The following is a 16,973-nucleotide window of genomic DNA, read 5'->3' as shown; positions in this document are numbered from 1 at the left end:
TGCCAGGTAAATGGAGACCACGAAGCTCCTTTTCAAAGCCAAGTTATCCTTTATCCTCTAGTCTGCTTTACCTCTAAGGACACTGTCTGGATATAGGAGGAAAGACAGCTTTTCACTTCAGTAATTTCTCTTACAGCTCTAGAAAAGTAAACCTTTGTTTTACTTTTAAGTTCTTGGTCTTTTGGGTGGCAATGAAGATTATGACTTAATGCTGCTAATTACAGTGCATTTAATTACTAGGTATAATACAGTAGCTGCTTCCTTGGGCTACACGTTGATGCCTGAACAAGAGAACTGAGGGATAAATAAATGAGTGGGCAGCAGACAGTTGCCTCAGAGGAAACAGCATTCAGGTGAGGCTGTAGCAGGCTCCTCTCTACCGTGGACTGAAGAAAAAGGGATCAGACTCTTCATACAGGCTGGGGTTACTTGATTGCATTCTGAAACTATTTTTTCACCTGTTTATTTTGTCCCTGGAGAAGAGATCTGTACACTTATATTACATTTAGCTTCCACATTTTTTTCAAAGGTTATCCAGTTGGAACTATTCTAGATAGAAGAATTTTGGCTGATTAATTTTTCCCTGAAGCAGCAGAAATAACCAGAAATGAATTTAGAGCATATTTCAGGTCTGCAAAATTTCATATCCTCATTTGTATTACAGGAACTTCTCCAGCAGTTGGACTTGTGCAAACACAGAAAAAGGCATGTTAACCCACACCATACAGCATACTTTCAGGAGGGAAATTATTATATCCTCTGCAGTGAGATTTTTCTTCATCCAGCAGACACTTTTACAAGTCTCACGAAAGATTTCTTTTTAAATTATTGAAAATAACTCATTTCCCTCAGATCATCTATCGTGCTTTAATTTTCCTTCAGCAATAGTTGCCCTTTTTGGTTGCTAACCAGATTTTCTTCATATATTGCTGAGTTTCCTATAAGCTAAATTGCTTTTGGGACTTCCTGGAACTAATGGTCCTCCACATTTTATTCTCCCTCCTTATCCTCTTCTCTACTACTCACCTTCTACTTAGCTCTTTTTGCTGCAACATCTGTGAGCCTCAGAATCAATAACAATATTTCCTCCAATCCATCTTCTCAGGAGCTAAGCAGGCATCTTTATTTTATTAGGAGAGGTGATTTGTGAAAGCTAGAGAATACATGCACTGTTCTGAGAAGAATGGGCACTGCTTCACTGGGCCTTCTGCCCTCTTCCAGAGCTGGAGCGTGTCCAGAGAAGGGCAACGAAGCTTGTGTAGGGTCTAGAGAACAAGTCTGATGAGGAGTGGCTGCGGGAGCTAGGGTTGCTTAGTCTGGAAAAGAGGAGGCTGAGGGGAGACCTTATCGCTCCCTACAACTACCTGAAAGGAGGTTGTAGTGAGATGGGGCTCAGGCTCTTCTCCCAAATAACAAGTGATAGGACGAGAGAAAATGTCCTCAAGTTGCACCAGGGCAGGTTTAGGTTGGATATTAGGAAAAATTTCTTCACTGAAAGAGTGGTCAGGCACTGGCACAGGCTGCCCAGGGAAGTAGTTGAGTCCCCATCCCTGGAGGTATTTAAAAGATGGGTAGATGTGGTGCTTAGGTACATGGTTTAGTGGTGGACCTGGCGGTGCTAGGTTAACGATTAGACTCGATGATCTTGAAGGTCTTTTCCAACCTAAATGATTCTATGATTCTATGATTCAATCACTTGAATTGATTGTGCTCACCACACTTCTAGAATTGGTGTCCTCACCTTATCCAGCTTCAGTTGGACATGTTCTGCCAATGACAGCATGCTCGAGAGGGTTCCCTTTATCCTGAAGCACAGCCTTTTGCATATCACAGAACAGTGAATTCTGAAAAGGCAGGATGTGATTCTCAATCTTTGCAAGGACATTTAAGGACATAGTCATTAAGTCCTGACTGCACTTCAAGGAAGCACGGAAACTCTGTGGGATGCCCTGTAGTTCTAGATTTCCCATCCCTTTGTTGCAGCTATTGTAACCAATACACAATTTTGTAACATTTCTATAAGCCCTTGGATGAGTAAGTATCTAAGGGCCATGTGGAAATCAGATCAGACTGATAAATTTTGGCCATGTTTCTCCAACTGGACAGCTGAAAATCAGAATCTGTACTAGAGCTTAAGGAAACATTTCCACCTCTTGATTTTTTTACTGGTTGTGTTTAATTTTTTCATTTTATACGGAAGGAAGTCCAGATAATCTTAATTAACTTTGCTTTACTCAAACAAGGTGGTTAATACCCAAGTAAGTCTGACACACGATACACATACTGGAACATGAAGCACATGGAAGTTCCAGGAATTCCTTGCAGATCAATACTGCCTCTGGAATGCCATTTGGAAGCTGGAGATATTGACCAAGCCATTTTATCTCTGTATGTCTCTACTTTCCCTTCTCCTTTCCCTTCTCCTCTCCTTAAGTTAGGAAAAGTCCTACTGCCTTGCATTTGGAATCACAGATCCTTTGCAAAATTTCAGTCTCTTGCTCTGTGGGTTTGTACAATAGCTACATTTATACTATTAAATAAAACAAACCAGGACAGTTATCTCATCTGGAGGTAAGAGGCATGCAAGGCCTGCATCCATATATCTTAACACACTTCTACCCCAAAAAAGAGCATCTGTGTCCAAATTGCCTCTTGGTAACAATCCCTGACGGTGTTATCACCAACACCATGCCCGAGTCCCATCCCAAAAGTGTTAGTTACTATAAGATAAAACAATGCCAGTGAGCAAAAAAAAGAAAAAAAAATATCCGGTACTGCAGTACTGTTCTCTGACCCCATTTTATTGAGGACAATTACAGTCAATATGCATAATTTCAGTTGTGGCTAATAGTTTCTATTGTATTATAAAAAATCATGTGAATGAGCACTGTAACATTTAGTAATTCTGAGGGATGTTTTGGAATCCTTGTAGATGAAAGGCATCAGATAAAATTATCACTGGCGAGAGTTATCACAGAGGTTTTTTTCAAAGATCAGACACTAGTAGTCAAGAGGAGGAGGATGACAGTGTTCATAACAACATGAAACAAGATTTCAGCTATTGGGGCTGACTATTACATAAAATGAGGAACAGCTGAAAATTACCTACAACTAAACTGGTTTTGTCTATACAATTAGTACTCCATATTTCCTTCTGGAATATGTTCCAAAGTTATTCTGCTATGCAAATGTATTATTTATTCTCTAATCAATTTTATCTGTAAGGATATCTGCTGGCATATGACCTGTGGATGACAGAAGCAATAAACACAAACAGATGAAGCGTGATGTCCATGTCTCAATTAAGCTGAATAACAGTTAGGTTAAAATAACTTTTTTTTCACACTTGAAAGTCAGCACACTCACCTTTTTGTTGGAGGTTAAGTCCAATTCCTCAAGGTGCATGAAGTAAATATTTGCTGAGCATTTAAAATGTTTTCCATGAATCAAAAAGCTCTGGAATGCTACAATCACTAATGACTTTCCATCTTTCATCTCTGTGAGAGACAGGCAATGCAATTTCAGGAACTGCATAGTATGTCAATAGTGGAGTGTTTATTGAAGGATATCTTTTCTCCTCCCCTTGGGGCTCTACAGGGTGATTTATTTGATATGTACCCTCATTGGCCACTCCATTTTCTGTTTATCTGAGCGTAAAACAGGTGCTATGACAAATCCATGCTCTCCAAAAATCTCAGTATTTTTGCAAGGCTTCAGATTGGAAGCATTAGGGGTAAACCCAGATCAAAAATGGAATAAAAAAAAGCTAAGAGGAAGTGGAAATGTTGATTTCTTGTGGTTTCCCATAGAGCTGCTGTGTGGCTTTGGGACTTTAGTTCTTTCTGTGCATTTGGAAAAAAAATAAAATAATTCTCCGTAGAACAAGAGGGAAGCAAAATCCATTTGTGGGGTAACAAATAAGTATCCATTAGCAGATGAAGATTTCCATGTAAGCCCATTGCATTTCAGTGATAGGCACTCTCCCTAAACTTGGAGTGTCCTTTTATAACCTTCTCAGTTGAATGGGCAGCCCAGAGCAACTCCAGGACCAAAGCATGAATGAAAGTACAAATCTTATCCTAGTCCATTTTCCTGCATAGCTTCACAAGAGAAATTAGTTGCATGAACCTTCTTTTATTTCAGATGTAGCTCTTTCCCCTTTGAGTGCTCTGAACCATCTGTTCTTTTCAAAATCTTGCTAAATGCCCTTTTCCCATATATGAATGATGCACAAAAAAGTCCCCAACATAATCTGCTTGTAAGATCTGGGTTTGTCCTGGTGTGACATCCATCCCAGGTCAGTGCCTTAGGCTGTTCTCCACAGAACCAACCAATCAGTCTAGTTCTGGACCAACAGTTAGATATTTGTAACCAACAGAGCCAAACAGCTGAAACCAAGAGAGCACACACCATGTCAAGGTTCTGGAAAACAGAGCTTGAAATCCCTACAGGAACTTGGGACATCAATGGACAATGACTTTATTGTCTTGCATCTGATCTACATGAAGAAGCCTTCCTGCAAGTTCCCTGCTTTTTCTTTTGCTTTTTTCTTTCCCCTCTGCTAAGAATCCTTGAGATTATCCCACAGCAGAAGGAGAACATTTTTGTGAGAATGAACATTTTTGTGGAACATAAATAACTGCTCCACAACATCCCACACTCTGCACATGAGTCTTACTGCACTGCAAGGACATAAAACAGTCTGCTCTCCTGACTAAGGGTGACTCAAAGCAAAACAAAAGTCGTCAGTAGGTAAAACTAGTTGTTTTATTTCTGGCTTACAGCTGGTTTTAAAACCAAATCTGAACCAAATCTATTGAAAGGAGATGGGAGGCTCTTAGATCCTTGGGATCCCCCAAGTGCAGAGCCATATGTGGAAAGAATTCATCACTCCAGCTGTCCTCAGCTGTCTGATGCAGCCATAGGAATGCTCTACTTGGGTGAAGGTAAGTGCAATTATTTTACATTTGTCCCCAGCAGCTACTGGCTGGGGACAGGTTAATCTATGTCTGAGAAGCCACTTCTCAGCCATTACCTTGGAATCTCTGTTAGTAAATAGAATGGATAGAAAAAAATTCCCTACACTTCTCTTTTTCTTTCTTTGTAAACACTTCCAGTTAATGCTACAGTTTTCACAAATAAATTGTATAGTACTGCCACAGGCATGGACACACATAAATTGGTCTGGTAGAATTAAGGATGTTTGTTTTAACTTCAAACAGTTTACAGTTTAGACCTCTGAGAGAAGCTATCACTTTCAATTTACTGAATGAAAGTCATATACTGAATAACAACTTTCTTATAATTAAGCATGACAGCTCCCACTGCAGTTTGAAACAGGTATTTTTCACTGAAAAAAAGCAAAGTCTGTTCTCTCTAGACCTTACTTTTTTGAACAGCTAAGCTATATTGCTCCATTCTTATTCACAATCACCAGTTCCTGAAGTCCTTATTCATAAAAGCATCTCAGAGGGCTAAATTTAGCACTGTTGTACATAAACAAATCCCATCCATAATTAAGGATGGTTTGGAGTCTGGAGGAGTTAAGGGCCAACATATTTTTTGAAAAAGATGCTTACGTGCTTCTACGTTTGGGTGCTGCTGCAGAGAATTGGCAACTTCTTGCGTTTAGGATAAAAGAAGATAGCAAGGGTCATGTGGCACCAGATTCAGCTAGAGATAGTGGAGGTGGCATTTGCTCTGCTTTACTCTAAAAAACTGGCAAGTAGGCTTTTCCACCAAAGCTGGTCATCAAGAGAGTCTTTGTACAAGTCCTTTTCTAGAATGTGATTTCTCTGAGCTACTTGAAATGTCCACTTTATAAACAAGAGACCTAAGAAGGTCCTATTTTTCTTCATTAACTATAGAGGGAACCGTGATGACCAGCCCACATGGAAGTATCTAAACTGTAGACATCTAAATACATTTAGGGGAATCTCACCGTGAAGGCTGTGGTCCCTTTGGGGGTCAGTCCAGAAAAGGACCAAGATAATCCATAGAAGATCCTACAGATAAAATGTATTTGAAAGGAAGGGTGGACACAGTTGCCATAAGACAGAGAAATAATTAAGAAATTCACATCTGAAATTGCCAAAACATAGGCAGATGCCGAAGAGTAAGGGCAGATGCAGAGGCCCCTGTTGTTGCCTGTTTGCTTTCCCCTTTGCCCAAGGGGGAAGGGCAGCTGTGTGCAACAGGGCAGACTGGGAATAGAGGCTGGTATCCTACCAGTAGGACAGTCTCAGCATCCCTGTTTCCAAGACGGCTGGGCAGAGCTGCAGTCCTTACATGTTTCCCTGAGGGTCTCACCAGGACAGCTGGTTTCACTGACACTGTTTTATTCGTGTTCCTGTACAGTTCATTCTTGGGACAGCATCAGGTCATCCTTCTAATAATGCACTGGAAAGGCAGCAGGCCACATTACCTGACTTCTGGCATGTGCCATTTTGTAGTCAAGACACCACTTTTCTCATCTCATTTAGGGCCCACTTGTTGAATATGTGGCAAATATAAAGATCCCAGTAGGTTTACACCAATATCTTTTACTTCTCTGTTTACTAGCCCAGGGTCTTTTCCTGCTTGGTGAACACATCTGAGTGAGTTTTCCTTTCTCCTCTTGGTGATTAGGGAAGGAACCACGGATATCACTGAGCTCCACATAAGAGAAAGATTTACCTATATATTGCTTTTAGGACAGTGTGCACATGTCAGCACATTGGCTCAGGAAGAAAAGGTGATGGTTAACAAACTATGTTTTGGGAAGATCTATTTCATGCACATCCAGAGGCCACATCAACAATTCTTAACACAGTGTAACTCAAATGAGGCATAGCTTCAGGCTGCATATGTACATGATGCATTTTAAACTGCAGTGAACAAAATGGATGATACAAATCAAAAGTTTTTGTGCCAGCCTTCCCTTACACAATGCTATTAAGACTGGCCAAGCAGACTTGTGTTTGCCTGGTGTGTCACGAGAATGATGCCTGTGTTTGTAGAATATGTACCACTTTGACATGGCTGACATTACTTCCCATCTTTTAGATATGCGCACATATAGGAGAGACCATGAGTATGTGCTTTATGTATGCTTGACTGAACTGTCTTATTTTTTTTATCCTACTCAGTAAAGAGGCTGGCTATAATTGCATGCTATTACTCACCTGCCCAGCAGCAAAAATTCTCCAGCGAGTCCCAGGCGCCTCATAGCCATTAAGAGCCCTCTCACAGTCATGCCTTCACAGAAGCAGGCAACCACTCTGGCCTTGGGCAGGTGGCTCCGAAGCTTTCGCAGCAGCTTGTCAAAGCTCTGTTCACCAGCGTTGCTATAGATCTTGTAGGAATGTGCAATGCAGATCCCTTCCTTGGCTGCCATATCTTTGAAAGCTTCCATTCCACTTTCACCATAGTTTCCTAAATACAAACAGAAACACATATGCATATATTAAAATTTGCAGAAGCTTTTCTTGCTTTGGAGAGAGCAAATATTTTAAAGAATACATAATATATCTGCATAGAGATCAGTGTTCCAATCTTAACAAAATAACATTAACATTTTAATTTATTAATCCATTTTTCAAGTCAAGATCAACATATTTTCCCAGAAACCTCACTTCAGTTTAGGAGCCTGCATCTATGTTGAAATCGAAGGCTTGGTACCTCAGTACCTTTGAGGATCTGGTCCCAAATGTTTACAACAATGTATGTATAAATCGCACAGTCTCTTCTGATTCTCTTAAGTTGACTAAATGTGGTCAAGTGCTCTGGGGTTTACTTCAGAAAATCTAGAAATATATGTTCAGAATAAATATTTTCAATATAAGCAAAATAAAACAATGACTCATAACAACATGACTTTGTTCATAATGCAATCTGAAAAGCAACAATTTTTTAATTATGCTGAAAAGTAAAACTTATCCTGGGAAGAAAGAACTTCTGGTGACTTGGGAGAATAGGTGGCAAAATTGATGATTAGCATTACAGCGATCACAGGATCACAGATGGACTAATTGTACTTGTGTGTTTGTTTTTTTTAAATTAAATGTTTAACAAACTTAATTTCCTTCTATGACAAGGTTACCCACCTAGTTGACCAAGGGAAGCCAGTCGATGTAATCTTTTTGGACTTCAGTAAAGCCTTCAATACTGTCTCTCACAGTATCCTCCTGGACAAAATGTCCAGCGTACAGCTGGATAAACACATAATGCAATGGGTGAGCAATTGGCTGATGGGTCGGGCTCCAAGGGTTATAGTAAATGGGGTTACATCGGGATGGCAACCAGTCGCTAGTGGGGTTCCACAGGGATCCGTCTTGGGGCCAGTGCTCTTTAATGTCTTCATAAATGACTTGGATGCAGGACTTGAAGGACTACTATCTAAGTTTGCCGATGACACAAAATTGGGAGGAGCCATTGACACTCTCAAGGGCAGAGAGGTCCTGCAGAGAGATCTGGGCAAATTAGAGAGCTGAGCAACCGTATGGAGTTTATCAAGGGCAAGTGCTGGATTTTGCACCTGGGACATGGCAACCTTGGATGTACCTACAGACTGGGGAACAAGAGGCTGGAGAGCAGCCCTGCGGAGAGGGATCTGGGGGTTCTGGTCGACGGCAAGTTGAACATGAGCCAACAGTGTGCCGTGGCAGCCAGGAGGGCCAGCCGTGTCCTGGGGTGCATCAAGCACTGTATTGCTAGCCGGTTGAGGGAGGTGATTGTCCCACTCTACTCTGCACTGGTGTGGCCTCATCTTGAATACTGTGTGCATTTTTGGGCACCACGGTACAAAAAGGATACAAAGCTACCAGAGAGTGTCCAGAGAGCCAGAAAGATGGTGAAGGGTTTAGAGGGGAAGCTGTACGAGGAGTGGCTGAAGTCACTTGGTCTGTTCAGCCTGGAGGAGACTGAGGGGAGACCTCATCGGTATCTACAGCTTCCTCACAAGGAAAGGAGGAGGGGCAGGTGCTGATCTCTTCTCCCTGAAGACCAATGATAGAGCCCGAGGGAATGGCAAGAAGATATGCCAGGGGAGGTTTAGGTTGGATATTAGGAAAAGGTTCTTCACCCAGAGGGTGGTGGAGCACTGGAACAGGCTCCCCAGGAGGTAGTCATGGTGCCAAGCCTGACAATATTCAAGAAGCATTTGGACAATGCCCTCAGACATATGGGGTGAATTTTGGTGTTGTCCTATGCAGGGTCAGGAGTTGGATTCAATGATCCTTGTGGGTCCCTTCCAACTCAGGACATTCTAAATATCTACCAACACAACAGGAAAAAATTCTTATTTTCTTTCAATCTAATCTTCCCCTGTGGGATAAACTGATAATAAATATTAACAGATAGATACATTTATTGTTATTTATTCTGTCTCACCATGCAAAATTCTTCATAAGTCACAGTGCCTAAACAGTGGGTGTACCGATACCACTGCCAATCATCCTGACCAGGATTGTCTCTCTTGTTCCCTGTGCTCCTCCATCTGGTTGTCTAAATCTGCTTCATGTCTCATTTAAATAAGGCCTTTGAGGCAGGAAATCTTTCTCCAAAATATTGCCTTAACCCCTCAGTAATATTCCACAGAAACACAGTCAGTAAATTAAGACTGAGAGTGTTAAAGTAATTCTGTTGCAAGGAACTGCTGATTCTTCACTTATTTCTGTTAGTTTGCAAATGGAAGAATCTGTAAGGAAAATGCTTTCTTTTACCAGCATAGTTACAAGTATATAAGAGCACGGACAGTGAAAATGCGTGTGAAGCAGTCAGAATCAGACAAATGGATTAGGGCTGTCATCTGGTTTTGTGACCTTGGACACCGGAGCCACCAAGCATTCAGCTTGCCCACCCAGAGAATTGTCCCTGTTGCTCTGGTGCTAGAGTTTAGAGGCTCAGCACTGTACACAAATGTGAAAAACACTGTCTCCAGTTTGAAGACCTTATCATCTGAATAGTCAAAAGAGACAAAGAGCAAAAGAGAGGAAATACCATTGCCTTCATTTCACACCAGGAATGACTCACTGAGACCTTGAAATTTCCAAATGGTACCCAACCAGAACGGCAACCTGAATGCAGAACTCCTTAGCTAATACGACTTTCATTTTCCTCCCTGCTGTGATCACGCCTGATGGAAAAGCCATTACTATGCAAATTGTGCCTGGACAAAATGTCATAGGATTTTTAAACTCAGTTCTTGCAATGCTTCCTGGGAGTTGTAAATCAGGTGCCCAGTGCTTCCCCATGTGTCACGCTCTCAGGGCAAACTGTTTCCTGTGATACATGAGCATCAAGTGATTCCCGTGAGATGCTGAAACAGTTCAGCTAGAGGTCAAAAACGTAGTGCCTCATGAAAGATGTATTATAACCTCAGAAGTCAGTGTGAAGGAAAAATGGGGGTCAGTCACATATAACTCCCACCAGGCCCTGAGGCCATCTAAAATAAAATTAAGCTGTTTGACAGGAAATATACTACTTTGTTTAAAATTATGCTCATTTCAGTCAATCTGGATCAACATTAAATGTTCTGTTTCATTTTTCCTAACAGAAAATAAAAAGGAAAAAAAAAATCATATCAAATTTTCTCATAGAAGATGGAAGTTTGAGGAAAATCTGTTCCATAGTATATCTCAAAGAGACTGACGTTCTGAAGACTTCATTTTTGGTCAAAAAATTGTCAATGGAAAATTCACAGCCAGGTCTAACTGACTTACAGAACTGGATCTCTTCAATGTTCCAGATACTGCACTTGTTGTTTAAAAGTGTTATAAATGTACAAACTGTTACCCTGAGGCTTGCTATAAAGCTGAGAATAGGTTTAATTACAGTACTGAAAAATACTAGGTCTTGCAATGAACATGAAGTGCATTAACTCTTTTCCAGTCAAATAAAAGTTGCTCTGGCACAAATGCCATGGTCTCATCATGTATCAAGACAGGGAGATTTTGTGAAACTGTACAGAAAACAATGTGTCATCCAAAATGAGAGGAAACATGTTAAACTACCAAGGCCACTTAGCAAAGTGGTACTTTCTTAACATGTGGAAGAAAAACATCCTGGCAGTCCAAATCTGAGAGTGACTGAGTTCTCCAGCTAGGAAAACTGTAGCTGTATGGCATGAGCTCAAGGGAGATTTGATGAAAACAGAAAGCAGCTTTGCTTCAAGACGCTCATAGAAATACACCAGTGGAGCTCTTGTCATGATCATTGCTGATTAAATTCTACTTAATTAATTATTCATAGTGAATTCCCCTGTTGCGCAAAAGGTTTGATGAGGTATGTATATTTAATTTGAGCTATACTGTGGGGATAATGAACACTCCGTGATGGAAAAATAAATTCTTTTCTGCTAAACTTGTTTGCACCACATATTAGGACGAATTTCCTCTGAGCTACCTTCTTTCTGTGGAAAACCTGTATATGCATGAAGGTATAGTGTGCAGCACTGAGGGAATGGGAGTGGGAAACTGGGTAAGTTACATTACATCATTTCCTTCAGGATGAGATGTGAGGTTCACAGTGGAAGAGCATCTCCATGCTTTCTGTATGGAACTGGGCTCCTCATGGGCATTTGGTTCTTGGACTGTGGCATTTCCATAGTAGTACTGCTAAAACTGTCACAGCAAGAGAAAGTTTCCACTGTCTGGGCAGTTTTTACTCTTCAGCCAGGTCTATGACACAAGGAGAAGGATACAGAGACTTGTACACATGGATGGACAAGATGACGACTTATGCAGCCTGACTTTGAGAAGGAGTTTGTAGTTTTACTTCCAAGGGAAAATTCGTTCAGAAGCCCTATGCTGGAACCAAAGCAACATCTGTGAGTCCTGTGTGATGGTAGCTGCCTACGTCCTGGCAATCTATTCATGTAGCTATTTTGTTTCCACTTCTAAATTTAAAGAAAGATCCTAAGGAAAAGTTAAACAGAAGGGAGGGATTCATTTACTTCTACTTGTCTAGTTCCAGTTCAGCAGAAAAGACTTAGAAAACAACACAAGCTGGAAGTGTGGTCAATTCAGCTCCTCCTCCCCCACCAAACTCCATCTCCATTTCAGTGTTTGGAAACCAGCACCTCTATATTGTGACTGGTTCTGCTGGAGGAGGTATCGCAATTTTTTACTGCATGTTCATCTCCTCTTGAAAGTTTGTCTGTCAGTGGTGTAATCAGTGCTGCCAGCTGTTGAAGGCTTTTGTAAATATGTCCTATACTCATGGCAACAACTGGCAGCTGAGTTCTTTTAAAAAGCCAGCCTGAATCCTGCATGTTGCCTACCTGAATGTCTGGCCCTAAGCCCAGTTCAAAAGCTACTCCCATATGTCTCTTCATGTTTTTTAAAAAAAATTGATTACATCATCACGCAAAAGACTTATCCCTGCTTCAGAGTTGGAATTTTGTTCAAAACTCAAGCATATGCATCCCCACCTACAGTCTAACTATAACAATCTGTTAGTTCCATTTCCAATGAATCAGTACTAGAAACTATTAAGAAGCTCAAAAGAACAGATTGTGCTTTTTTCCAGATGAAGCTTAATATAGTACAGTACATAATAATACTTCAATCTGATAGAAAAGGGTCAGGCAAGCTGCAAGCTGCTCTTGCTGCTCCTCCTGCCCAGCAATTGAGCAAATTAAACTATCTAAACATAAACCATTAAGATTTTATCTGCATTGCACAGCAAAACAACAAGGTTTTTAATCTTAAATAATAAACAAAATACACTGACATCTGCTCTATCACACTAAAGGTTATCAATATGAGATAAAAAGTCCCTACAGCCAAATGGAATAACGAACTACATTTTCTCCTGCCCAGGGATTTTAGGGGTGTCACACATTTCTTTTTGAATACAAAAGCTTTTTTATCATTAGCTGAATATGCAAATTGTTATCAAGTAACTGTTTGGTTTATAAAAGAGTTTCAGTGAACACAAATGAGAATCAATCTTTAGGAGAGATTTAGGATGTAAAATTGCTTCGGGCAGGACACAGCGAAAATTCACAAAGCAAAAGAAGAGGAGGCTCAAGTGAAATTGAAGAAATGCATTATGTCATTCATCTAGCTGGTCATAATCCTACCTATCACAAAGCATATCTATTTAAGCAGAAGTGCTACCACCATTTTTAACGACAAGGAAGAGCAAAACACAGAATAATATTCTATGCTGTATCTGAGCCACAGAAAAGAAGCCAAGTCAGGTTAAGATCCTCAGTAGATATTTTGCAACCAATACGGGGAATACAGAGCTTCATTTTTTACCAGCTTTCATTGGCATCAATAGAATGAACTTTGCCAGAAATACCTAAAAAAATCTAAGTAGGTATAATTTTCAAAATGCATGTGGGAGTAATGGAAGATATTTATGAAAGGCAACATGTTGGTTGATTACCAGGATGATCTTCCTGAAAGTCAAGGATATGGGGGTGTAGAATAGTTTCTCAAATGGAAATGTTATAAGTCTCTTTGAATGTTATAATTCAAATTAATCATGGCAAAACACCAATAGTACCTACTACTACTGGTACCTACTAGATATTGTCCGCATTTAACTGCCGTGACTGTATAAGTCTTTTAAAGTTTTGTCACTACTAAGAATAGGGACATAATACTAAATCTCTTGAGCAGCTACAGCAACCACATACCACTGATATAACATTATGAAAATCACAGCCTTGCTGGTACAGTTACGTCTGCAAATAGAGCAGGACAATACAGTGTTATTTCATTCTAAAGAGCACAAACCAAATGAAATCAAATCACATGTGCCTGGAATTCTGGAGTTGTCTATGTGTGCTAAAAAAAGAAAAAAATTATAACCTGTTTTTATTTGATCAAAATATTTTATTTAGATTTTTGAATGGGATTTCAGTCTCTATATTAAGTATATATATGTATAAAACAATAAAAAATAAAATAAAAAGGTCATTTTGAAAGCAGCTCATTAAAAACTACCTTAAACAAGAAGAGTTCATAGCTCAAAATATATTCTGCTTAAATATCTCCAACCAGGTCTTTTCCTTAATAATAACTCAGAGACTGGGCTGCTCCAGTTCAATTACCTTGAGTGGTAGATAGCAACTTCAAGGCCTTTGAGCTCTTTCTTCAGACGATATTCTATCTGAAAGTCTGAATTTCATGGACGTGTATATATATATATATATATATATGTACATACACACATTTGTAAAGATACTATTTTTTTTTTATAAACTATTCTCTAACATTCAGAATACAAGCAGTAAAATGCTGCTCTGTTGAAAGGACACCAACCCAGAATAAGTCCCTCCAGTATTTCCTCAGCATGACACCACTCTGTATCTCTAGCGCCATGCCTCATTTGGAGCCGCACATTGAAACAGCCACTATGAAGCTTCTTCAGAGGGCCTCTGCAGAGCTGTGGCGCAGCACAGTATGCAATCAAGATAGAAGACCTCTTGATGAAAATATGGCCTGATATATGCAATTAGTTTTCACACAAGAGCTGTTTTCCTATGAGATTATGTTCTTTGGCAGGAGTTGTCAAGAAGGTTTATCTGTTGCTCCTCATGCAGAACAACATAATCGTGTCGAGGGAAGGTTTCTTCAAAGGAACGACTACTCAAGCAAAGCAGCCAGGCAACATTGGCTAGGCTTGGAAAGGTATCAGAGAACGAGAAAACAGCAAAGGAGCAGCTCGGGGCAAAAATGCCCTCAGTGATTAATTTAAGAAAACTACCTACTCCATCCTTAAAACTGCTGTACCTGCTTTCCTTAAGCACAGACAAATTCCAAGTGATTCAGAGTGCATGATCTAAGCACACTAAGGCCTTATAAGGGACATAAAACATTTATGACTGCAGTTAGGACTCTGTCCTTAGCTATCTATATGATCATGGAGACCTCATATATCTATTTCCTCAGATGTTCATTTTTTTCTATTCAAACTGAAAACTCTTTGAACAGCTCTTACAAATTGCTAAGTGTTCATAAAACTCAGACCCAAAAGGATTGCCTGTATCACTGGTGGCGTGGTAGATGAAGATACTGAAAGATGTGTCAATATAAAGAAGCTTTAGTTACCATGACATCATACTGGGTAGGAACTTAATTTCCTTTTCTGTGAACAGTTTTGCGATTTGTGGTTTTGTACATTTGAGGACAAGAAATATTTTCATAATCTCAAAAATATTAGCCAACCAAAAAACCCCACTTCTAATCTTCTTAAAATTCAGTCTGATTGACATTATTTGTTGAAATGATCTTCTAATATTTAATTTAGATATTGACCATTTTATCATTTCATATAAGCCTCATATCATCTTGTACAATGTAAAATAAAAACAAAATATGTATTCTGAATCAGGAAACTACTTTATTTTTATTTAAAAAATAATTAACTGAAATATTTTGACATTTCAAAATAAATTCAATGTTTAATTAAGAAATTAATTGAGCTCTTTTCTGTGAGGTTTTTAAGTTTCAGCTACTAGGTATTTCCTGACCAGAAGTTTTCATTCAAAGGTTTTTAGATGAGCTCCGTTCATTAGATCTTTGTTTAAATAAATAATGTTTAAATTATTTTAATGAGGTAATATACAATATACACAAAACATAACTGTACTTAATTAAATTAAATATATCTCTTCATCTGAGAGAGCTCAGAAGTATCACTTTGATAGCAAAGTTTCTCTTCTCCTTCTCATCTTCTCTTGGCTATTTTGAAATAATAAATTCATTCCTCTTAAGAAAATGATGACCTAGTTTCACAGTTTAATGTACCTCAATTCTGTTTATTTTTAAATTATCACTTCATAACTTTAAAAGAAAGACTCATTTAAACATTGCTGTTATGTGAGAACAGAGAGCAGTCTGGAAGCAGCCTTTTCTGCACAATTCCTTTGATCCATCCTGCTAACTTGCACATCTGCAGCTCTGTGGCCTTGTCCACTGAGCGATGTTTGAAGTCCTCTGTGACGCTAATGTCTGCTAAAGGATTTTAAGCTTGACAGCTTTTGCAGAAGCATGCTGCCATCTCTGCCTGCTCTCTTTGTTTTCAGACTGGAGACATTAAAAATTTTCTCTACTTTCTGTTTGTGAAATAGGTCTTTCTATCTACCTGACTCTAAGACATTTCCCTTAGATATTTCCTGTATCATTTCATCATTTCATTTCAAAATGAAATCATTAATGAAAGCACAGTGCCTAGTGGACTCCAGGGATACTCTAACTTTTCTTTCATTTTCATTTAGGGTTATACTCTTCATTTTTTGTTTGGTTTTCAGATAGAAATGAGGACACATGAGACTGACAGTATTGAACTGGAGGCTGTTCCTTTCAGGAGACAAATGCTGTGTCAGAAAGGAGAGGGCTTTGCAGAGAGAACACTTCGGTCTATGATCCTGTATCCTGCATTGTGGGTGTAGTGAATTCCCAAGGAATGCAGCTTGCCTGGGGTTTCTTCACTGGTATTTGAACAGTCCCAGTTCTGGCTTAGGCTATTAATTATTATATTTCTCAAAAAAGCTGGCCCCTTCTACAAGCGAACAGCATCACGCTTCTGTATATTCACAATCTGGAACATACCTTCATGTAATACTAATTCTTAACTCTCCTATGGTTTACGACTGGTCTTTTCTAAAATACACTTGACATCCTATTCTGCTGCTGCAGTAGATGAGCACTACCAGAAGTCACCCAGCAAAAAGAAGCATAATTCAGGGATTAGATAGACTCTGAAGGCCTTCAATTAATCTTTTGAGTTTTCTGCTAAGTGACTCTCTTTCTGCGCTGTCTCCTCATATGTGAAATGGAAGTTAAAATGTTTTCCTGACTGTGGTGTTGCGAGAATAAAAGTATTATACATTAAGAGAAACTCAGATAACTACAGTAATGAGGGCCACATTTATATTGAACAGATTGAATGAAACCTCATAGTTTTGCCTCACAAAAACTCACATTTGCTTAGTTGTAACAATAACCACATCATGTTTCTTATAGCAATAATCACTC

The 16,973-nt window shown here is 39.4% G+C and overlaps 1 protein-coding gene across 5 annotated transcripts in view; it reads right to left on the bottom strand.

The window, feature by feature from the left end:
• Positions 1 to 16,973, bottom strand: part of GRM5 (glutamate metabotropic receptor 5) — a 274,806-nt gene that overhangs the window by 142,734 nt on the left and 115,099 nt on the right. For all 5 annotated transcript variants that reach the window (XM_087757684.1, XM_087757686.1, XM_009470380.2 and 2 more), the window contains one exon: positions 7,164 to 7,413. In XM_087757684.1, the coding sequence (XP_087613810.1) occupies positions 7,164 to 7,413 (250 nt within the window). The remainder of the gene's footprint in view (positions 1 to 7,163; positions 7,414 to 16,973) is intronic.

Source organism: Nipponia nippon, unplaced genomic scaffold (assembly GCF_047370975.1).
Source record: "Nipponia nippon isolate SJK-2023a ecotype South Korea unplaced genomic scaffold, ASM4737097v1 scaffold_2, whole genome shotgun sequence".
Taxonomy (NCBI): domain Eukaryota; kingdom Metazoa; phylum Chordata; class Aves; order Pelecaniformes; family Threskiornithidae; genus Nipponia; species Nipponia nippon.
The sequence above is the reverse complement of the archived record's forward strand: the minus strand, read 5'-3'. Positions and strand labels throughout refer to the sequence as shown.